Here is a 23,535-nt window from a genome sequence, read left to right on the forward strand (position 1 = left end):
ATTTCACTGATTTGTGTTTCCAGTAGTTAGTGCAGCGCTCACTTGGAGTGCTGCCTAACAAACTTTTCCCGCACTCCAGGGCAGTTCCCTGAGAGGGTGTAGGGGGACTCTAGCCCCTGCCTTATAATCCAGTTCAACTTGAGACAGGACTTTCCTGAACCAAGCCTTCGTGCTTCCCTCATGTTGTACTGGGAGATGACTCTTTGGACAAACTCCCCCTTCTCCTGCCAGAGCAGTGGTTAACCTAATCTCAAATGTAAACCAAAAGCAATCTCTCCCTGTCCCCACACACACACCCCAGAAAATATGCAGAATCGCTTTATCAAGCCATCTGCTGAGATTTCCACATTGGGCATAAGTATGACCAGCGAACCATTTCCACACTGGGAAGAGAAGACAAATACAATGAAACAGCCCCAAACTGAAAACAAAGTTTATTGCATGTGAAAAGCAGTCACATGGAAAGTATCAGAGTCAGGAACCATGAAAATACACATTTTGCATATTTTCTGTCCTGTCGCAGAGGAGGGGCTCACTCTTCACTCTCGTGGACCACCATCTGGGGGAAAATGGGCATTTCTAGTTCTAGTTCTGTCAGCAGAGCCTCACTTCCTGCTGCTCCCCCTCCCCGCAAGCATCCGGGGTGCATGCTTGTCTGTCTCAGAGGACACGGGGTACTCTTTGGATCGCAGGCAAATGGATACACGACTATCTACGTGGTGGCAGTCACCCCAGGCCTGAGAGCCTGGTCCTTAGAACAGCCCAGGGGAGGTCTTCCCTAGTATCTCAGGTGGTAAAGAATCCACCTGCAATGCAGGAGACCTGGGTTCGATCCCTGAGTTGGGAAGAGCCCCTGGAGAAGGGAATGGCTACCCACTCCAGTATTCTTGCCTGGAGAATCCCATGGACAGAGGAACCTGGTGGGCTGTAGCGGGTCACAAAGAGTCAGACAAGACTGAGCGACTTCCACTTAGGGACCTACACGCCATGAGTGCGGTGATGGAGGCCGGCGGCAGAGGGCGCCCGAGAGCTCCCTTCCCACGGAGGGATCGCTCCCTGCTCTCCAGGACAGTGTTTTATTGGGACTCACAGACCTGGGTTTAGCAGGGCTCTTCTCAGCTGTGTGATTCTAAGCAAATCCCAGATGGACCAGTTCTAAAGTCGATGGTGCTCCAGGGTCCCGTCCATCTCAAAAATGTCTCCATCTCGGGGGCTTCCTCCCCGGAAGCCACACCTCCCCTCCTCGCCCTCCCCACCCAGTGCCTCAGGACCACCTACCCGGCTGGAGGTGAAGTCTCGGGTCTTTGCTCTCAGCTTATTGACTTGAGATTCGGCAATATCAGCCCGTTCTTCAGCCTCCTCCAGCTCATGCTGAGCTTTTCGGAACTTGGTGAGATGAGCATTGGCTTGTTCATCCTAAAAGCGAGTCAAGTGGGTATGAGCAGTGAGCCCCTCTCTGGAGCTCCCAGGCAAGCAGGGCGAGTGTCGCCCTGGGATCTTGCTGACTTACAGCCTCCTCCGCCTGCCTCTTGTAGGACTTGACCTTCATTTGAAGTTTGTCCACCAGATCCTGTAATCTCAGCACATTCTTCCTGTCCTCTTCACTCTTCAAGAGAGAACATGGGATGGCAGGTCTCCAGGAGGGGACAGGGACACACAGGGTCCCAGTGCCTGGGCTAAAGAGTTTCTTCCTGTTTTCTGGAGAGGACCCAGGGTGAGGTTCCGCGTTACAGAGGAAATGCCCCTGGGGTTTCCTTCCACTTGCCTGGTAAGTTAACTCCTTGACCCGCCGCTCATATTTCCTCAGGCCCTTGACAGACTCAGTGTTCTTCTTCTGCTCCCCCTCAAGCTCGGACTCCAGCTCTCGGATCTGGGGGAGCACTTGGGAAGTTAGTCGGGCTGAAGCATGACCAGGGCAGGCTGGAAAGCTCCGCTTATTATGCTGGGGTCCCTTCCCCAAGTACCCGAGTCTCCAGCTTCTGGATCTGCTTCTTCCCACCCTTGAGGGCCAGCTGCTCAGCCTCGTCCAGGCGGTGCTGCAGGTCCTTCACCGTCTGCTCCAGGTTTTTCTTCATCCGCTCCAGGTGGGCGCTGGTGTCCTGCTCCTTCTTCAGCTCCTCGGCCATCATGGCCGCCTGAAAAGCACATCATCCCACTGAGATGTAAACAAAGGTCAGGTGCTTGGAACTGTCAAAATCTGGGGACTCGGAGGACTAGAGCCATGCTGCTGACAAAGGACACAGGTGACATGATGCCTGAGCCCACCACGCCACCATGGACTCTGGGAAGAGCTGCACCAGGCATATAAGCCAGACAGTGAGACCTCCAAGGGCTGGATGGAAACTGGTTTCTCCCCTTTCTTAAACTGGCCCCTTTAGGACCTCCCCACCCCCAAGGAAATCCCGTCTTTCATTACCAACCCGTGAGTTATAGGACTCTGAGTCTATAACCCAGCATCACGGGTGTGGGGTCGGGAGGCTAAGGGAACTGGAGATGCGGACGGTGCAGGGCGGGAATAATCGCGGGGTAGTGCTCCCCACCAGCAGCAGGTGGCGCTGTGGGACTCGCGCGTCCAGGGACCGGCCTCTGGAGCAGCAAGGTGGGTGCTGGGGCGGGAAGCGGGCTTTCTGTGAGGTGACATTAGGTACGATCCAAACAAATTGCGGGGGGTGGTGTTGTCTCGTTTTCATATTTGGAATCAGTCATATATAGAACCGAAGAAGAGCATACCTCTCCCAGGGCACAAGACATGAACAGAATGCCGGTCTTTTTCATCCACACTCCTGTTATTTTTCATGCCCCCCACCCCTTATTAATGTGTGGGAGGGCACACGCTGAGTTCTGGGGGGTCGGGGGAGTGCTTCTAGAGCAGAGCTCACCCCACATGTGCCCTGGGGAGGCCCCACCCCTTCTGATGGGAACCAGCTCAGGGCTGGAGAGGGTGGGAGGGGCCTCACGTCGGTGATGGCCTTCTTCGCTTTCTCTTCAGCGTTCCTCGCGTCCCTGCTGGCATCCTCAACCTCACTCTGGAGCTGCGCGAGGTCCGTCTCCAGCTTCTTCTTGGTGTGGATGAGGCTGGTGTTCTAGGGCGGGAGGAGCAGGGTTACCACGTGGCACGTCCAAGGCCAGGACCCTGCCCCGCCTCCCCTCCGCTCACCTGGGTGTGCAGGAGCTGGACGCGCTCACTGGCATCCAGGAGCTCCTGCTCTGCGATCTTCCTGCTCCTCTCCGTCTGCTCCAGGGTGGCCCGCAGCTCCTCCACCTCGGCCTGCAGCAGGTTGGCTCTGCGCTCAACGATCGCCAGCTGCTCCTTCAGGTCCTCCTGGCCCCGGAGAGCATCATCCAGGTGGAGCTGGGTATCCTGGCCAGACAGTAATGGAAGTGTCTGCTTGAAGTTGAGGCCAGAGGATGCTGAGGCCAGCCCATAGCTGTGCGTGTCTGAGGATGGAGAGGTTCCCCACCAGGGAGCCCACACACCTTCAGCTGCCCCTGGACACTCCGGAGGTGTCTGACGGTCTCCGCCGCCTGGCGGTTGGCATGGCTCAGCTGGATCTCGATTTCATTCAGGTCCCCCTCCATCTTCTTCTTGATCCTGATGGCCTCATTCCGGCTCCGCACCTCGGCGTCCAGGGCACTCTGCATCGTCTCTACTGTTCTCTGGTAGTTCCTCTTCAGCTGTTCGATCTCTTCATCTTTTTCGGCCATCTTTCTATCGATTTCTGATTTCACTTGTGTCAGTTCCAGCTGGATTCGGAGGATCTTGGCCTCTTCGTGTTCAAGGGCGGCCTTTGAAGAACAAAAACAAAACAGAAATGGTACCAGTGATGGGACAGAGCCTGCTACATTCCTCTCTGAGGTAAGAAAACTCCAATGGAATATTTGTAACTAACTCAACAATATTCAAAACTCTTTTTAAAAAAAAATCCCTAACTTACCTTCAGTGCAGAAATAAAATATTTCACTGCAGTTTGTTTTTATTATACTATGAAACAATATTTCTTAGGCACTTAAGAGACTTTATAGATATTTTAAATTCATCTCAGCCTTTTGTAAAATCTCATTTTAGACCTATTTTAACATAGTGATTTTCTCCAGTAATTTCAAGATTATTCGCAGGTATTCACAGGTATTCATCCACGTAGTTTGCTAGGAAAAAAACCAACATGAGGACTGTGACTCTGAGACCCCGAGTGGCGCCAGGCTGGAGCCCCACAGTCACGGCGTCTGCTCCCTTACTGCCTCCCTGGCATTCTGCTCACCTCTGCTTCCTCCAGAGCCAGCTGGATATCAGCCTTTTCCAGCTCAATCTGTTTCCTTGATTTCTCCAGTTCATGGATGGTTTTACCACTTTCAGCGATTTGCTCCGTGAGATCTGCTATCTCCTCTGCAAAGAGAGAAGTTTGATTGCTCTTGAACTTTCGCACAGGTTTCCACGCAGAGTAAGCACTAGCCGGATGCTCTTAACTAGTTTATCAAGCTCTAAGGATGCTGCTTGCTGGAGATAAGATACTGGACACAGAGAAGCTCAGAAACAAGCCCTTGGGTGTGGTAACAGACACGCAGATGAGGTTGGGTCCTGAAGTCACACTCCTGCAGCCTCACACTCTGGCGATAGTGTGAAGGGGGACTTTAGACAAACTGCTTACGCTCCAAATTCTTATTTTCTCGTTTCACAGTTTCAAGTTGATCTAAGGCTTCTTCATAGGCATTTTTCAGTTTGAAGAGCTCGGTGCTCAAGGAGCGGGACTCCTTCAGAGATGCCTCCAGCTCCGCCTGGCTCTCCTCACCCTTGGTTTTCCACTCAGCGAGCACCTGCAGTGCCGGGGAGAAAGGCACCTCTGTCCATGACCCCTGACCTCCAGCTTCTGTCTCAGGACCCCCATGAGTGTGAACACTCTGAGAATCGGGGCCCCCTTGGCTGTGTTGCTTTTTCCTGACTGTTGACTAACCAAGATTTCATTCCATAAATCAATTCAAGATCAGTCACTGGTCAGTAACAACTGCCATCTCCAAAAAGCAAGTGGACCCTTTGGGAAGGAATTAGCTGGGCCTACTTCCCTTTTCCCACTACGAAAATGGCCCTGCACTTCTAAATATTTCATTAAAACCTCGGTTCAAATCAACCATACTTGTCATACTTGCCAGAAACCCTCCCACTAGGACCCGAATTAGATTTCCACATCAGCCACCCAGACAGACCAGCCATGTTGGGGATCAAGAATGCTTGGGGCTGGATGACACTGGAGGAGGTAGCTTGTCTCCACTGAAGTGTTTGAAGGGGACCCCCACCTGCATCCCACGCTCCTTTGGTTTAGGGGGCTCGCCCCAGGTCTCACTGCTCCTGGGGCAGTCAGGACTGGGGCCCCACCTCCTGTGCCCACCCCGCACCTTGTCAAAATTCCTCTGCTTCTTGTCCAGGGCGGCAGCCAGGGAGTTGGCTCTGTCCACATCGACCATCAGGTCCTCCACCTCCGCTTGCAGCCTCTGCTTGGTCTTCTCCAGGGACGCGCACTTCGCGTTCACCGCCTCCACCTGCTCCTCGGAATCCTGGAGGCGCTGAGCCAGCTTTTTCCTTAAAACAAATGAGAAGCAGATGCTGTTTAAGCTTCAGTCCTTCTTGAACATCACTATTCATCTAACTGGAATCACTAACCTATGTGATTCAAACAGCTTTCCTTTCATAAGCCCAGGAGAACCTCCTGTCTGCTAAAAATCAGTGATCAGTAGCCTGCCTGCCTCTAACCAAGATCACAGTCGTTTGTCTCAATGAAATGTGCTCACACAAGTCCCCTGCTGGCACAGAACTGCCTTAAAAGACGGTAACATTCACTCTCGAGCAGTGCTAATATCAGTGCCCTCTGTCATTTGATCATTTAGAAGTGCTAGTTCTTCTGAAGACAGAGTTGCGTACTTGGCCTCCTCCAGCTCCTCCGTGCGCTGGATGGCGTCCGTCTCGTACTTGGTCCTCCACTGGGCCACCTCGCTGTTGGCCTTGGACAGTGCCCTCTGCAGCTCGGCCTTGGCTTCCTGTTCCTCCTCGTACTGTTCCCGCAGCAGGTCACAGTCGTGGCGGGCTGACTGCAGGGCGTGGGCCAGTGCGCTCTTGGCCTGCGGAAGTCAGGAGAGAGGAGAGGCCCAATGCATGAATGTTTCAGGCTGTGTGCGTGATGCAGTCCAGATGTGTTCCCGCTGTCATCACCTACGAATAAAGTTGTCTTGTTTCTGTAGGTGGTTCGTAGAGGTTAGATCAGGGAGCATTCCCTCAGCTATGTACCTTGCTCTCTTCCTCTAACTGCCTCTTGAGCTCTTCTATTTGCTGGGTAAATGCTTGCTTGCTTCTGGAAAGCTGCGATACTGTGCTCTCCTTTTCCTCCAACTGACGACTCAGCTCACCTGTGTCCAGAAGGTAAACATTTTTATTTCATCCGTCTATTCATTCACTCACACATTCCTGCTGTGTGTAAGGCACTGTGCTGAGATCTGGGAGTGAAGGCATGTGTCCATGACAAGGAAGCTGAGCACACACCTTGGTGAGATGCTGCTGTAAAGGGTCTCAAGGGTGTTCGGGGAGCAGGGGGTGTTCCGAGCCCCTCCTCACTCCTCTCTCCTTACTGGACTCTCAGTGCTCACCTCCTCCAGGGCACTCTGAATGACCTTTTGTAGGTTACTCTGATTGCCTCTCTCCCAAAAATCTGCTTCCCTAGAAGTCCTCCCCAAACAAATCCTGCCTTTGGTTTTGACCTGCTGTACCCGGTGGGTGTCCGGGAGGCGCCGCCCCTCCCATTCCCCGGCGCTCACCAGCCTCTGTCTGCAGCCGGGACTTCTGGGTACTCAGCTCGCTCAGGCTCCTCTGAATCTCCTCGTTCTTGCCCCGGGCCTCGCTTAACTGGTCCTCCAGGGTGCGGCAGATCTTCTCCAGATTTGCCTGCAGGGTAAGGAAGGGGAGAGAGCTCAGTCAGTGCTCAGGTGTGGAGGGCCAATGGTGGGAGGCCCGCGCCTCCCACCCCCGAACCTTAGACTTGGACACGCTCTCCACGTTGCTGCCCAGGTCGTCGAGTTCCAGCTTGAACTCGCTCTTCTCCTTCTCCAGCTTCTGCTTAACCCTCTGCAGGTTGTCGATCTGCTCCCCCAGCTCTGCCACGCTGTCCGCATGCTTCTTGCGAAGAGCGGCCACCATGGCCTCGTGTTGCAGGGTGGCCTCCTCCAGGTCCCTGCGCAGCTTCAGGAACTCGGCCTCCCGCTTCTTGTTCAGCTCGATCTGGGTGGACGTGACGCCCCCTGCCTCCTCCAGTCGCTCGCTCAGCTCCTCCAGCTCCCGGGCGTAGTCGCTGCGCTGCTTCTCCGTCTTGGCGCGGGTCGCCCTCTCGGCCTCGATCTCTTCTTCCAGCTCCTCGATCCGGGCCTGTGCGGGCAGGCCATCCCCGGGAGAATCCTGACTCCCAGTGTCAAGAACAGGCTGGTTTCCCCTCCCATTAGACCAACCAAGTCTTGGGCTGCTCCCGGAGCAATACCAACACTGAGAATTTCCCCTGACATGAGCCTTTCCTGCAGCGGCTGATAATGAGTATCCTCCACTCTGACTACGGGTTGATATGAAATACTTCAGTTACGTATTTTGTTTAAATTGTGGAAAAACTGTTCATTGCTACTGTCGGCCTGGACAGACGAGGCCCACGGTCCTGCCCCTTGCTCTGATAATGCACAGCAGACACTCCGGCTCACCGTGTGTGATCCAGTGTGAAAGCAAAGTCCCAAGCGCCCCCTACCTGTAGCTCTTTGATTTTCTTCTGAAACTGCAGGCCCAGAGTCTGCTCATCTTCCACTTTGCTTTGCAGTTGACAGTACTCAAAATCTTTCCTGTGAAGGGAAATGCAGAACATGTGAGGACCAGACACCCAGGCACTGGAAACCCGAGCACAGCGGTGTCAGGGCTCACTTCTTGAGCCGCTCATCCAGCTGCTGCTTGTCGTTCTCCAGATCCAGGATGGACTCCTGGGCGAGCTTCAGGTCTCCCTCCAGCTTCCTTTTGTTCCTTTCCAGGTCTACACGGAGCTTCTTTTCTTGTTCCAGGGAGCTTTCCAGCTGCAAAAGGTACCATCTCCTTTTAAGAACAAATGCTTTGCACCATGGGTGTCCCAGGGGCTCTTCCTGCCCCAACCCAGGCCTCCCAATTGGCATCCTTCACTCACATCATCCACCTGCTGTTCCAGTTTGCTCTTGATTTTGCTCAAAGAATTGACTTTGTCCTCTTCTGCCTGCAGGTCATCCAGGGTCTGCTGGTGGGCCTCCTGGAGGGCCTTCTTCTCTCTGGTTAACTTTGCAATGGTTTCATCCAACCCGGCAAGTTCTTCAGTGAGGTTCTTAACCTAAGAAGATGCCACAAGCAATTATAAGAAAAGATCAAGTTGGGTTTGTACTGACCATAGCAGTGGAAAGACCCAGGGTGTACCTTATTCTCTGTGGCATGTTTCTCCTTCTCAACCTTGGCCAGTGTCAGCTCAAGGTCATCTATGTCTTTCTTCAGTTCTGAACATTCGTCCTCCAGTTTCCTCTTCTTGGCCGTCAGCTCAGCATTCATCTCTTCCTCATCCTCAGCTCTCTCTGTCACTTCCTTGATCTTAGCCTCCAGCTGGAACTTGGCTTTGATCAGCTGATCACATCTTTCCTCTGCATCCAACAGGTTTTCACTTTCCTTAAAAAAAAAAAAAAAGAATCATGATTTCCTTTAATGGTTTAAAGATAAAGTCGGTGACATTCCAGTATTTTGTTGAATGAGTGAATTTGAACAAACTCCAGGAGATAGTAAAGGACAGAGGAGCCTGGCATGTTGCATTCCATGGGGTCACAGAGAGTTAGACACAACTCAGCAACTGAACAATAACAAAGTATTTTGTTATAAATGGAATCCTTTATGAAACATACCCAGTAAAAAGCAAAAATCCCACCTAAAATCCAGTTTTCCTAGATAATCAAATCTAGGAGAAAAAACCTTAAATTCCTAGACACATACAGCTTGTACTTGCAGCTGCAGGTCGTTCTTCTCTTGTACTAGAGTCACCAGTTTTTCTTCCAGTTCCTTCCTTTTGGCCTCTGACTTGGCCAGTTCATCCTTGGTTTTCTGGAACTCTTCCTTCATGGTGGCCATCTCCTTCTCCGTCTCTGCACTCTTGAGAAGGGGCTTGATTTTGAAAAAGAGTTTCATCCAAGGCCAGTGCTTGACGTTCATGAAGGCTCGGATGTTGTACTGGATGCAGAAGATGGACTCCCTGGAAACAAAACATCAGTTATTTCTAAGAGAGACTCCCCACTTCTCCCAAAGAGCTCAGATCTGAGCACACACCCCGCTCGACCTTCTCTGCACCATCTTCTGGAATTCCACACGCATGAGGAACCCTCTGCACACGGCCTGCGTCCGGGTGATCAGCTTGGCCAGGCGGTCATCCCTCATTTCCTCCAGGGTTCCCAGCAAGCCAGCCTTGAAGAACACCTTGAGGGGAGACGGATGCCCTGGGTCAGTTTTCTGGAGGGGTCTGTCAGGGACCTCAGGCCAGTGTCTGTTGGAGCTGACACAGTACCTTGGTGTGTCCAAACTTGTACTGAGTGTGGTCGATGTCAATGGATGCCAGCAGCTTTTCACACGCCTTCTTACTGTCAATGAACTGCCCCTCGGGGATGGCACTGGCATTAAGCACTCGGTATCTGCCGTGTGGACACAGAAACGTCGTAGGCTATTAGCAAAGATGTGAACTTTGGAAATCAGCTCAGGCCTCTCTTCCAAGAGGCAAGAAGGCCGAGGTCCTGAGCGGGAAGGAAACTCGCCATTGGTCACAGGCCAAACAGTGGCCTGAAATCTAGGCCTCCCGACTCTTCTTTGCCACGTCCTTTTCTGCCATGTGGTGTATCGGAGAAGGCCCTGAGAAAGTGTGGCAGAAAGAAGCATGTGTACCTTGACCAGATGGTGGTTAAATCATTTTACGTGGAGTCCACAGCTGTTCAGTGTTTTTCCCTCTCAAATTCCAGCATTTACACACCTCCTCAAGAAACAAATGGAACATTTCTATTACATATGCATGTTCAGTTGCTAAGTCATGTCCAACTCTTTGCAACACCACAGATTGCAGCCTGCCAGGCTCCTCTGTCCATGGAACTCTCCAGGCAAGAATACTGGAGTGGGTTGCCATGCCCTTCTCCAGGGGATCTTCCTGACCCAGGGATCAAACCCGGGTCTCCAGCACGGGCAGGCAGGTTCTTGACCGCTGAGCCGCTGGGGAAGCCCTCTTACCACGCACCTCTGTTTGAAGTCCCCGTAGAGGATCCTGTTGGGGAAGCCCTTCCTGCAGATGCGGATGCCCTCCAGCACCCCATTACAGCGCAGCTGGTGCAGGACCAGGCTGTGCTCCATGGCGCCTGAGAAGAGAAGCAACGTCAGCTTCGCACAGACTCTCCTAAAACCCGACCCGAGTGCCGCCTCCAGACCAGCGGGCATCTTACCTGGGGTTTTGGTCTCGTTGGGAATTATACAGCGCACAAAGTGAGGGTGTGTTGTTCTTAAATTTGACATCAACTTGTTCAGGTTTTCCTAAAAGAGAAAGATTCAATTTGACAGTGAGCAGACTGTAGGCTTTTACAAACACAGAGATACAGTGTAACAAAAAAAGATATTTTACACTTCTTGTGAATTCTAATAAAGGTCTTATTTAATTCTTTTCAAAAGGTCTTTCAATAGTCCATTTGGCAAGAAGTGTAGGGAGGTCACTGATATGACAGTCTTTTGCTTCACAGTGAGCCAGAGACTAGCCAAGTACAGGACGCCTGCTGAGTTAACTCGGGGGAGCTATCCGGCTCCACTGGGCGCCTGAGACGCTGCTGCCTGTGTCCTTCAGGCAAGTCAGAAAGTTCACGCTGAGGACTGGCCTCCCAGGCAACCCGGCCGGCTGCGTGTAAGATGGGGGTTAAATTCTGGTCCTCCAATTTTTAGCACTTATCTGCATATACCACCACTGTCCTAAGTGACAGAAAGCAGATTAAGATCACATCACTCTTCTTGAATAAAGCAAGTTCAGCATCTCTACGTTGCTCATTTAGAGATGACTTAAGCCGATTACAAGCAAATAAATTCTATCTTTCTTACCCTGAAAAGGGCAGAGACGGTTTGGAAGGAAGAACCCTTTTTCTTGGCAACTTTCTTCTTTCCGCTGTCAGCTGAAAGAAAAGATGGTGTGTGGTGTTAGCAGGCCTCCAGAGCTGTTTCCTTTGTGGGCTGAGTTGGGGGAGAAGGGTGGATTCGAGGCAGCCTGGGAGTCTGTTACCGTCCGCGGTGGTGAAGGTGGCGTAGAGGTGTGCCAGGAGCCTGTTGGAGGACTTCTGGTACAGCCCGACCACCGTCTCGTTCAGGGGGTCCTTGTTCTTCTCCAGCCAGCCTGAGACACTGTAGTCCACGGTGCCCGCGTAGTGAATCAGGGAGAAGTGGGCCTCGGCTCTGCCCTTGACCACCTTGGGCTTCTGGAAGTTGGCAGACTTGCCCAGGTGCTGGTCATACAGCTTGTTCTTGAAGGAGGTGTCCGTGGCCTTGGGGAACATGCACTCCTCTTCCAGGATGGAGAAGATGCCCATAGGCTGGACCAAGGCAGAGTGCACACGGGGTGAGTGGGTGTGAGCTGCCGTGACAAGCACCAGGCCTGTGAGGGCGGTTACCAAGCACACACGGCAGGTACCTTCTCGATGAGCTCGATGCAGGCGGCCAGGTCCATCCCGAAGTCGATGAACGTCCACTCGATGCCTTCCTTCTTGTACTCCTCCTGCTCCAGCACGAACATGTGGTGGTTGAAAAACTGTTGCAGTTTCTCGTTGGTGAAGTTGATGCACAGCTGCTCCAGGCTGTTATACTAACATTAAAAACATAATGTCCACACGGAAGGTTAGACTGCTTTCAAAGTCAAAGACACACCAACCTTCTTCTTTTTTCTCCTTGTTTCTCTTTGTCTTGGGAGTAGCTCAGCTAGGCTTTCAGGTGTGGTCACATTCTTGGGCTCAGCTCACATCACGTTTTCTCCAGAACTCAAGCTAGAAGATAGCTCTCCATCTCCTAAGTCCATGGCCTGGGCCTCTCCTGGACCCTGACCACAGTTTGTCTTATCTATAGTTGGTCTTCTGTGTACTTACATACTTCTCGTCATCATCTACAAACTACAAGCTCATCTTTTATTCACCTGCAAGTCTTATAGCTGGTAGACATTGACAACATGCTCTAATGGGTGTACATGCTTCTACCTGACCCACCCTCCATCTAGTGCTCCTCCCAGATGTGATATGGGGTGACAAGTGGCTGCCTGGACATCTTGCCTGTGATCCTGAGAACCAGCCCCCCACATAAAGACACCTGAATATTGAGAATGCAAACCTCGAAGATCTCAAAGCCTGCGATGTCCAGGACACCAATGAAGTGCTGTCTCGGCAGCTTGGTGTCCAGCTGCTGGTTGATGCGGGTGACCATCCACAGGAACAACTTCTCGTAGACGGATTTGGAGAGGGCGTTCACAGCATGGTGCACCTGTGTCGGGGGGTCAGCACCTGTGTTGCGTCTGTGGGCAGTAGCCATTGGGTGCCTGCATCCCTTCCCAGCCTCCTGGCAGTCACTTACCTGATCGACGGTCTGGCCCTTGGTAACGTACTCATTCCCAACTTTCACTCTGGGGAAGCATAAAGCTTTCAGGAGGTCCGAAGAATTCAGGCCCATCAGATAGGCTGTCTTGTCAGCCACTGGCAGGAAAGAAGGCCAGTTACAAGGGAAACCCCAGATAACTGGCAAAGCCAAAGAACCCCTCTGAAAATCCTCCAGATGTTTCAAGGCTCAGCTCAGCTTGTCTCCATGTGTTTGCATTACGTGTCTCTAAACCGCTCACCTGTGGGTGCTAAGTCACTCAGAGAATATAATGGGCTTTGTGAAAAGGCAGCACTGGGTTCCACAAAACCCTGGTCAGTCCTCACCGTGTCTGAAGCAGGACCACTCGAGTGACTCAGCAGACAGGGCAGTAACGTGTCAGCATCTGAGCCCTGCAGAGGTTCATCTCTCCAGGGGGAGGAGGATTGATCACTTTCAAGGGAGGCCCCAGCTCTAGTGCACACCCCAGTGGGTGATGGGGTACCTTCTGTGCCGTCCGGCTCTGCCTGCTCCTCCCGCTGCTTCTGCTTGAACTTCATATTTCCGTAGTGCATCACGGCGCCCGTCAGCTTGTAGAGCCCAGACTTCTCCTCGGGGGTGAAGCCCAGGATGTCAATGGCGCTCTGGCGTTGCAGGAGAACGTGTCAGCCGGCTGACGTCAGTGATGGAGCAGGAGCCCCCGCCACACACACATCCTTCTCCCTGATCTACTTACATCCGTGGCCAGCAGCTCCTCAGCGTCTTCAATGCTGGCCACCAGGATCTCGCCCTGGCTGATGAAGGGGTAGTCATAAGGGTTGGTTGTGATGAGCAGCAGCTCTGCAATGATGACCAGTTAGAGGGGGTCACATGGATGCAAAGGAAACACCCCCGCCTGGGGCTAAACAGCCTCTCATACTCACTCTGTGGCTGAATATAAAGTCCAGGGAAGACTCTGCACCCACCCCGGCCACACAGGGTACAAACCCCAGAGAGAACATTTAAACCCTTTTGCTTTGTGTGCAGACAGCACAGATCCATGTCGGTTGGGAAAGATTAATCAGGAAAACAGGCTGAGTGTGGGCCAGGACACAGAGAGCCACTGGAAGAAAGCCCAGATGGTTTGGTAGAATCGTCGTCTTTTCCAAAATCTGTTGCAAGCTGCAGCCTGTTTCCAGGATTGGGCCCAGAATGCTGAGCAGACATAGCCAGAGAGCAGAGAAGGGCACAGAGCCCCTGTTAGGTGCCAAATGAAAAGCGGGGTGGACATCCACCAGCTGGCGGTTCCTCTGACTTGGCGCCGGCCTCACAGCATTTGGTGGAAGATTGGTTTTGTGGCTGACCACAAGGGGGCATCAGAGGACCACTAAACGCTAAGTCGTTCAGCCAGTTTCCATGAACCAGAGCTGAAGGCATTTGTGCCTCATTCTTTTTCTGTCCATTGGATTGCATTTCTCAAATTGGCACATCACTGTCAAAACAGCCACACCCTATTTCTAAAACAAATTTCTTCTGCGAGTAGGCACAACTCTCTTCAGTCCACTCACCTAAGAGCTGACAGGCCCCAGACCAGCCCCTCTGGGGGCATCCTCACCTATGAGCTCAGGCTTCTTATTGGAAAGAATCTGGTAGAAGATGTGGTAGCTTCTCTCAGCCTTCAGCTGGAAGGTCACTCTTGACTTTTCCAGCAGATCTAGGAACGCAAACACAGGAGTGTCTTCCAAACTGTTGCCCCAATGTCCCAAAACATCTGATTCTAGGAATCTACTTACATGTTTCAATATCTGCAGAGGCCAGCTTTCCCGTGGTACCAAAATGGATGCGGATGAACTTGCCCTGTCGGGGAAGGGAGACCAAGTAACCTGACTCCAGGTTGTTCCTACCCACCTGGGGAGTGCAACAGAGCCTTTTCCCCCAGGAACTTGCAGTTAAGTGTCCTTGTCGCCTCTCTCCCTGCTTTGCTGTGCCTTCCTCCATCCCCTTGTTCCACACTGCATCCACATGCCACCCCAGTCAGCAGAGTCATATTCTGTTCAAGATGCAAATCAAACCATATCACTTCCCTCTAACAGGATCCTGACTTCTGGAATGAAACCAGACCCTTCTTCTGGCCTGCATGCTCCCAGGCTCCAGGTCCCTTCCCACTGCCCCTCCTCACTTCCCCACCTCAACTCGCAGAGCCTGCCTTACTCCAGCCACTCAGACCCCCTGGAGATCCCTTGACTCCACCAGTCCCCTCCCTGCCTCTGAACTGTGTCCCGCCTCACCCTGTGGATCTCGGGTTCACAGGTCAGAGCCCCCCAGGAGGGCTCCCCTGCTGGCCCTGTCTAAAGGAGACCCGGCCCCCTTTACTGTCCCATTTACTAGGGAACTGTCAGACTGTTTTGTAGACTTGTTTCCTCCTCCTTTCATTATCCACCCCCGGACTGCAGGTTCCTGGAAGCAGGGATCGTGCCTCCTCGCTGGCCTTGGAGGACACCCCAGCTTGACCCAGCACAGACTCACAAAGCGGGACGAGTTGTCGTTCCTCACGGTCTTGGCATTCCCGAAGGCCTCCAGCAGTGGGTTGGCGCTGATGATCTGGTCTTCCAGTGTCCCCTGGAGCAGGGAGTCAGGGCAGGAAGAGCCCCATGTGAGGGTGAGCTCCGATGCCCCTCCTGCCCAGTTGGTCCCTCCCCTGCTCCCTGCTTTCCAACCTAGGGCCCAACCACATCATCAGCACCTCACTCAGAGCCCTGTTGCCAAGTCACGTTTGGCTCTGGTTGGGTATCTTGACATGAACCTCATTTAACCCTTCAGTTCCTTCATTCTCCAGGTGGTGAGGCCACCTGTGTTCACACCATATTGCTGTGATATATTCATTTTGAAAGGCAAGTGGATGCGACAGTTCTCCCTGGGTGGTGTGTGTGACTCTGGTGTATGTCAGATTGACTTTCTTCAGCGGAGCCTTAGAGCTCGTTTTCTTGGCAATCGCCGGATCTGGTCCTGTGAGATCACCAATGCGCTGGATCGTCTAGGAGAGCCGGCTGTCCTGTGCGATTTCCAACCCTGCCAGCACTCCTTCCCTGAGGAGATGGGCACCTCCCACCCCACACATGCCCTATGCCTCCTTACTCTGAAGTTAAGACAAGGGTTGGCAGTAGAAGCAGAGCCAGCCTGCCTCCTCTTCTTACCCTCATCTTGGAGTCCTTCTTCTTGGCAAGGTCTCCAGTTGCTGCAATTGTTGCAAAGTACTGGATGACCCTTTTGGTGTTCACAGTCTTTCCTGCCCCGGATTCTCCACTAGATCGAAAGAGAGAGGAGGAGGAAAAGAGTCCTGTGACTGTAAACAGCCTCCTGAGCCACATCAGATATGAGATTCCCAACAAAGAGGAGCCCATTCGGAGAGACAAGGGCCCTGGGAGACCGGCACCACTGAACACCCTGGACGGGGAACCCCAGCTTCTTGAGGCCTCACACGCCTTCTGGCCTGTCCCCCATGCATCTTTGCATCACAGACTTTGTCCTCTGTACTTTCTCACTAATAGAACAAAGCAAGTGGCGTCTTCCCCTTCTGCACTGGGGACAGAGAGCCACAGCTGTGAGAACGCTCTACACCTTGGATACTTACGTGATCAGAATAGACTGGTTTTCACGATCTGCCAAAGGGAAAAATAAAATAGGGTTGATGGTATTATAAAAGGAACTTTCTCAACCTAAATATCCATCTACAGAGGAGTGGATTAAGAAGATGTGGTACATACACACAATGGAATATTACTTGGCCATAAAAAGGAATGAAATAATGCCATTTGCAGCAACATGAGTGAGCTAAAAATTACCATACTAACTGAAGTAAGTCAGACAGAAAGGCAAATACCATATATCACTTACATGTGGTTATATGATATGACTGAACTTAGTTAGAAACTAGAAACAGACTCACATAGAAAACAAACCTATGGTTACCGAAGGGGAAAGGGGTGAGGGAGGAGTAAACTGGGATTTGGGGGTTACCAGATACAAACTACTATATATAAAATAAATAAGGTCCTACTGTACAACACAGGGAACTGTATTCAATATCCTATAATAAGCCATAGTGGGAAAAAATCTGAATATCTATATCTATATCTATATATATCTGAATCACTCTGCTGTAAACAAGAAGTTAATACAACATTGCAAATCAATTATATTTCAATCAAAAATTTTTAATAAAAATAAAAAGAGCTTCCCAGTTCTCCATGTCTCCAACAGTCAGAGTTCACTGCACAATGACTCTGTTTTGTCGTACATGGGAGCTCAAAGAGACTCCTCCATGAGAATACAGATCAAAGAGGTTAAGCCCCTGCTTACAGCCAGCCACCGGCTGCCCATCATATTAGGTTGAACCATATGAAACTATCAGTCTTTGTTTTGGGCCCACAAAAACATCAGTTTCACATGAGGTAACTCATGCTTGCATTAAATCCAAGCTTCTCACCCAGGCCTGCAAGGCCCTAAAATCTCTGGCTTCCTTTTTTTTAAGCACCTCCAGCCAGTTGTGTGGAGGCTGCATACTGGAGAGGCAGCTGATTCCAGACCTGCAGCCTCCCTGAGCCCTGCCCGTCTCTCAGGCTTCCTCCTTGGAGACCTACCTGTGAGCATGAACTGATAGGCGTTGTCAGAGATGGAAAAGATGTGGGGCGGGGCCTCCTGGCGCTTCTTGCCCCGGTAGCCCTCCACCACCTCGGGGTTGTACACCGGCAGCCACTTGTAGGGGTTGACAGTGACGCAGAAGAGGCCCGAGTAGGTCTGTGGGGGCGTAAAATATATATATTTATGTACACATGGGTGTGTGCCTATAAAACCCTCCCCCTTTGTTATTTCACTTTTCTTTATGAGAAACTCGTAAAGGAGGCAAGATACGATTTCTCTCTGTGGATGAGGCAACTGAGACCTGAGGGGTGCAGCGGCCATCCACAGCTGCTGAGTGGCAGCACCAGGACCCGGCCTCAGCCCCACCCCTCCTCAGGTCACCTCCTGGCCCCACTCATCTCTCACTTTCTCATCCTCCATCACTCTCATCCCCCTTTCTTCATTTTCCCTCTTTTGTTCAACGGCCTCAGTTCAGTTCAGTCACTCAGTCGTGTCCGACTCTTTGCAACCCCATGGACTGCAGCTCGCCAGGCCTCCCTGTCCATCACCAACTCCCAGAGTTTACTCAGACTCACGTCCATTGAGTCGGTGATGCCATCCAACAGCCTCATCAAACACTAATTCTTCTAAAGCCCACCTCCCCGTGAGCATCTCCACACCACCCCCACCCCACCCAAGGTCCCGGGAGCCCACAGACGTGGGCACTGACGTAGATCATCCAGGAGGTGTAGCGGTCCTTGAGGTTGTACAGGACGGCCGGCTCATTCAGGTGCGTCAGCATGGCCATGTCCTCGATCCGGTCGAACTTGGGGGGGTTCATCGCGTACACGTCCTCTGGCTTCACCACCAGCGTCTACAAGGGAAGGGGTAGGGTGCACATCTGGGCTTCTCTGTGCACAGGTGTGTCTCCCACGCCCAGATCAGAAGGAGGGGGTGCTGGAGGAAAGGCCCATCTGACAGGGAAGGAGTCGGGGATGGGGCGGCTCATGGTGAAGGAGATGGAATGGGGTTCGGTTCTGATACTCGGGCTTTTGTTTTTTCCGTCTCCAGTAGTCTGAAGTGAGGGAAGGATGACAGAAAGGAGAGGAGGGTCTCGGGGGGATTTGGGGAGGAGGATGCAGGCCCAGGAGCCAGCGGGAACTCCTCAGCTGGGTCATGCTGGCTGGGCCAAAACCTGGCTCCAGCGGCTCATGGGTCTTGGCCGTCTACTTAGAGGGCACGGCAGGTGGATGGTGTCCCCGAGGCAGGGTGAGAGAGGAGGAAGCTGGTGGCATGGACTTCCAGGCTGGCAGCTCGAGTCATCCTGAGCTCCCTGAAAGCAGCTCCCAGCCCCCACCCTGCATCTCACCCATTCACCCCCACCTGCCTGAGCTGTGAAAGGGAACCCCCTACCCCACTCCCTTTTTGGGACAAGAGAACTCCAGGCTGGAAGGAACCACCATGCAGAGTGGTGGTGACAGGCATCTTCGTGCTCCCCTCGAAAGGAGCAGACCCCCGGCCCAGTGCCCGGGGCGTTGGAAGACCTGGCATCGTGGCGTGGAGCTCACCTTCCTCTCTCATACCCTCCACTCACCCCCTTCCTGTCTGAGACCTCCATTGCAGATGATGGTTTTCCTGGCCCCGCGTCTGGGCCAAGTGGTAGGAAACCTGCCTTCTAGCCAGGGTTCACTAAAACCATCCAGGCCACAGCTCTCCAGTGAGGAGGTCTGGACCTCTTGGACTGTCCTCCACCAGGACAGTCTGTGCTCCCTGCAGCTTCGGAAGCCATTCCCCACTCCGTCATCTGAAATGTACCGAGAGCTGCCCTCGAGCTTCAGGGCTTGGAAGATGGTTTCAATGGGTGGTTTCCATGCTGTTTTCTTTCACATCCAACCCAATGATACTATTTCCTTTACTCCTCTCAGTTGGATCCCCACCCCCATTTTATTTGAACCTTTCTTAGAACATTTCTGGATTCTTCTGGTCTAAATTCCAGAGAGTTGGGATGTCCAGAAATCCTCCCAGCACCCCCATGCTAGCCTGGGCAGAAAGGAATGGGCTACACTGCCCATTGCCTTCGTGATATGGGGACACTGCTACTTCAGTCAAGCTTGTGGTCCACTAGGACCCCTGACCCGCTTTCCTTACTTCCTTACATACTATATCACCAGAAGAATCAGGGGGAAACCTAGGCTCCCAAACGACAGTGCTCTGAAGGAGGTCGTCCTCTTGTTGGACTCTCAACTCCACACCCCTGGGACACACACGGCTGGTTCCCGCTGACCTAGAGTGACATGAACCTCAACAAAAGCGCTGGAACATGACTTGCTTTGGCCAGCCGCAGGCAGGCGGTTCTCCCACCGTGCAACCTGAGGCCAGTGTTCACTCTGCTTTCTCTGAGGTCACCTGGGAGGTATCACATGTGGAGAGGGCCAGGTGTGGGGCAGACACACAGACTGTGCAGCCAGGGGGGCAGACAGAGGGCCAGTGGCTCGCAGAGGGAGTGGACGGGGCTTACCCTGTTGTCTTCAGTTTCCACCGTGACCTTCCCGTCCTGGGTGCTCTTGATTCTCCCCTTGGCATACTCTTCCTTAGAGTCAACCACGAAGCAGTAGGTTTTGGCATCAAAGGGCTGGTTCTGGGCCTCGATCCTCTCCTTTTCTGACTTCCGGAGGAAGGGAGCGGCGATGCCGAACACTTCCATCTCGGTGTCACTACTCATGGTGTTGGCTGGAGGATGAACCCACCAGGTCAGCCCCCTACCCCCGACTCCAGCCCTGCCCCCGTGGGAGCCCACCAAGGTGGGCCAGGAGCATCTGATTTTTCCCATCCATCCCCTGGGAAAAATCAAATGCACACGTTTTGTGCCGACTCTGTGCAAAGGGCACGGAGTGGATGCCACCCAAGCTCCCCCATCCGGCGGGGCTCAGAGGGGTGAAGGAACCCGAAGGAGGGGGCAGCTCTTGGGACTGAGTTTCCTTTTCTGAAAAGCCCAGGTGTTGCCAAGGGGAAATTTAAAAATAAACACCATCAGAAATCAACACCATTCTTCAAAGACAGTGTGCTAAATGGCAAACAGCTAAGGAATTTGGGGACTGTTTCGATTCAAGGTGGCCACCTCTTCACACAAGGAAACTGGCTTTTGCTTCCTTCGGTTCTGAGAACAGAGGTGGCATCTGACTTCAGCATCTGCCGAGACCCTCTCCCCAACCTGCCCTGTCCTGGTCTAAGGTCCTCTCCAATCCACCCTGTCCTGGTCTAAGCTCCACAGGCTCTTGCCCCCCAGGCCACTGGAAGCGGGAGGAACTGGACCCTGGAGACTTCTGAGCCAAGGGACCCAACCTGCTTCCTCACCTGAGAGTCACTCCCACAGGACGACAGAGGACAACAGCAGCCGGGAAATCAGACCTGCGGTAAATATGCAGGAAGCAAGCTCAGGACACCGGACAGTGTAGTTCAGTTCTGAATCGGGTCTTGAATTAACCAAATAAGGGGAAAGGACTAATAACTTAAAGAGAGTCTTACCCGGGAGACAGGCTGGAAGAGCAGATGGGATGTGACCTACAAGTGATTCATAAAGGTAGTCAAAGCCCCCAGCTGCCCCCAAACCTGGCTCCCACCAGCCCACTAATGCACCCTCCTCAGTCTGCATGCAGTGCCTCTCTTTCAGAACGAGGCAGGAAGGACAGCATCTCTGTCGAAAAGGCCTGTGGTTCCAGGCTAGGATCGGGCCCCCTCTGACTTCCGTGAACAAGGAGAAGTCTCAAATTGGCAAACTGAAACAAGCCATCGAGGCCTTGAGATCAAGGACACCCGCTCGCCAGGCACACAGCGCAGGCAGGGGAGGGTGAGGGTGGGGGCGGGGGCGGTGACCCCACAGCCTCTGCACAGATCAGAGTGGAAGGGGGTGGTCATCGGGCCACACTGACAAACCGAGGTCCGTGGAGCATCCAGAGGGATCCTGCCCAAGGGGGCCCTCGAAGACAAAGTCAAGGGGAGCTTGGGGAGGAGGAAGTGGGGTGCAGGAGGTGGAGACCCAGCTCCACCTCTAACTAACCTCACCACAGCCAGGTGTGGTCCTCCGAGCCACACACGGAAGAGAGCTGTGCGGGGCGCTCAGACTCCTCCACCCACAGCAGCGCCAGGGGGCTGCCGCTGCGGCTTTTATAGCCTGTCCCCCCACCACTCATTCCTGCTCTATATTTGGAAAGGGAATGACCGATGCCATGAGCAGAGGGCCAGCTCCCTTCCTCACGTTTTTTTTTGCTGTTGCCAAGGGTGAGGTATATATAGAAATGAGCAGGATCCATAACCATTCTCCAGCTGGAGAAAGCTGGAAGTTTGAGATGCCTTTCTCTGAACCTGGGGCCAGGGTGTCTTCACTCAGTGTGAGGGGTGGCCTCGCGGGGGTCCTGCCTAAACTCCACCCTGCAGGCGCCACGTGCTTGAAAATCAGGGTGCATTCTGGGGACAGAAATCTCGTCCTGTGGGGAAAAGGAGTGCAACTTGAGGACAGAAAGACGAAAATCCTCTTGGCACTTTGGGCAAGACGTTTGTCACAACACAGGGTTGTGACAGAATTGTGTGACTGTAAAACTTGTGCCAGGAACGACAACAATTATAATCCTCCTCCTCCTTTCACTGCGTAACTTTCTGTCTCATTAGTGTCATTGTTAATTTAATCCTTTCTTAAGCGCCAGTAGGACCAACAAGTAAATTAATTACAGGGAGCCACCCCGCCAGACAGTATCCACAGCAACAGCTGCTTGAGGACCTGTTGTTATTAAGATACATGACCAATTAGGAAAGACCAGCTGCTGGCCAGGGTGGGGGTTAGGGAGTGGCATGCCTGCAGAGAAATGGGGGGATGGGAGGAGAGGGTCCAGCGAGCATGGCTCTTTCTAAATCAGGGTTGAAGGAACAAAGCCAGGAGACCAGAGGTATGGCTGAAGCTCGGCCCACTCCTGTCCGACTTTACATCTGCTTCTTTTCTCCCTACCTTTCCTGACAAGCCTTTGGGAGGGTAGCTGGTGGGCACCCCGTGGTCATTAACTGTCACCAGTTCCCCCTTGAGAGGAAGAGATGCCCCCTCCCAACACACAGCGCTCGCGCAAGCGGAAGAGGTGCGGGCGGGGACGGGGCAGCAGGGCTGTGGACCCCAAGACACAGGGACATACATTAATCGCCTATTGTATGCTGGCCCCAGTGCAGAGCACCTCAAGAGGGCACAAAAGGAAGGGAGACGCGGCCTTTACCCACAACGGTTCCCAGGATAATGGTGAGCCAACCGTTTTTGAGATTCAGGTGATTTTAGGTCAAAGCACACTTGGTGAACTGCCTGCTCAGTGAGGGCCAGGCAGGCACATGGCTGAAGGGAAAAAAAAAACAGGAAGCCTGCACCCCTCAGCCTGCCATGGGCTCACGGCGTGTGCACCCCACCTCCCTGCTCCAGCTGGGCTGAGACCCCCATCCCTAGAGACCCTCCTCATCCAAGAAGACAGCCCAATGCTGCTCAAGGGTCCGTCTGTGTCTGAAAGGGGGTGGTCTCCTTGAGGTCCCGTCCTGCCTGCCCAGTGACACATCAGAGTCCACATCTTTGTCCACTGGCCGGCCATCTCCTTGGGAGGCCTGGTCAGGACAGGTACAGGTCACCTGCGGAGCAGAGGTGTGAGCCAGCCCTGTGGGCTGAGGGACAGTGTGAGGGGCCCTGGCCACACCTCAGGCATTGGCAGAGCAGGGCGGCCTCAGGTAGGGGTGGTGCTGGTGGTCCCTCCCTGCCACCCGGAGCTGTGGTTGGGAGGGGTTCTGGGGCAGCAGACTTTTGCTGAGCAAAATTTGCAGTTTGCTCTTTACAGCTTCTTGTCACCAGTTTGCCTGTCTCTCTGTATGACCACTTCCACACCCAACTCTGGGAAACTGCAAGGATGTTTTCCATACAGTGTTTGAGTTCCTTGTAAAACAGTCCCAGGTCACATTAATTGAACCCAACTCTAGCTCTGAGATGCTCCTGGCCTCCTCCAGGTTTTGCAGGTCACATAGCCTGTCTTCCTCTCTGCATCACGCTCCTTCCTCACGCAGGCAGAGAGTGTTCAGCTCGGAGGTCTCACAGGTGGCTGGCTGGTCAAGCTGCTTTTGCTCAGGAGGAGCTGGGAGGCAGGAGGGGCAGAAGGACTGCCTGAGGGCACAGGAGGAGGCTCAGAGTCAGGCAGAGAGCCCTGCTCTCTGGAAACCCCAAGGATGGAGGTGACAACAAAACTGCGGCAGAGAGCACAGTTCTAAAACCAGGAGTCAGGGAC

At 53.1% G+C, this 23,535-nt stretch overlaps 1 protein-coding gene across 1 annotated transcript; it reads right to left on the reverse strand.

Annotated features, from left to right (window-relative positions):
- Window positions 1–417: 417 nt before the first annotated feature.
- LOC109573382 (myosin-3) lies at window positions 418–22,585 on the reverse strand. The gene is made up of 42 exons (XM_019980557.2): window positions 21,297–22,585; window positions 20,765–20,800; window positions 20,594–20,647; window positions 19,758–19,969; window positions 17,970–18,113; window positions 17,260–17,416; window positions 16,251–16,278; window positions 15,814–15,922; window positions 15,146–15,238; window positions 14,413–14,476; window positions 14,235–14,333; window positions 13,377–13,480; window positions 13,146–13,284; window positions 12,641–12,759; window positions 12,401–12,550; window positions 11,715–11,885; window positions 11,310–11,616; window positions 11,132–11,202; window positions 10,492–10,579; window positions 10,290–10,407; window positions 9,576–9,699; window positions 9,351–9,487; window positions 9,011–9,266; window positions 8,450–8,692; window positions 8,190–8,366; window positions 7,937–8,082; window positions 7,767–7,857; window positions 7,013–7,402; window positions 6,799–6,925; window positions 6,275–6,393; window positions 5,912–6,108; window positions 5,389–5,572; window positions 4,647–4,812; window positions 4,260–4,384; window positions 3,478–3,786; window positions 3,158–3,361; window positions 2,958–3,083; window positions 1,965–2,135; window positions 1,766–1,870; window positions 1,511–1,606; window positions 1,279–1,416; window positions 418–559 (listed from the first exon to the last, which is right to left on the reverse strand). Exons 4-42 carry the CDS (start codon window positions 19,959–19,961, stop codon window positions 533–535), a joined length of 5,823 nt encoding a protein of 1,940 aa, XP_019836116.2. The 5' UTR covers window positions 19,962–19,969; window positions 20,594–20,647; window positions 20,765–20,800; window positions 21,297–22,585; the 3' UTR covers window positions 418–532.
- Window positions 22,586–23,535: the final 950 nt, after the last annotated feature.

The sequence above is a fragment of the Bos indicus genome, chromosome 19 (genome assembly GCF_029378745.1).
Source record: "Bos indicus isolate NIAB-ARS_2022 breed Sahiwal x Tharparkar chromosome 19, NIAB-ARS_B.indTharparkar_mat_pri_1.0, whole genome shotgun sequence".
Lineage (NCBI taxonomy): Eukaryota > Metazoa > Chordata > Mammalia > Artiodactyla > Bovidae > Bos > Bos indicus.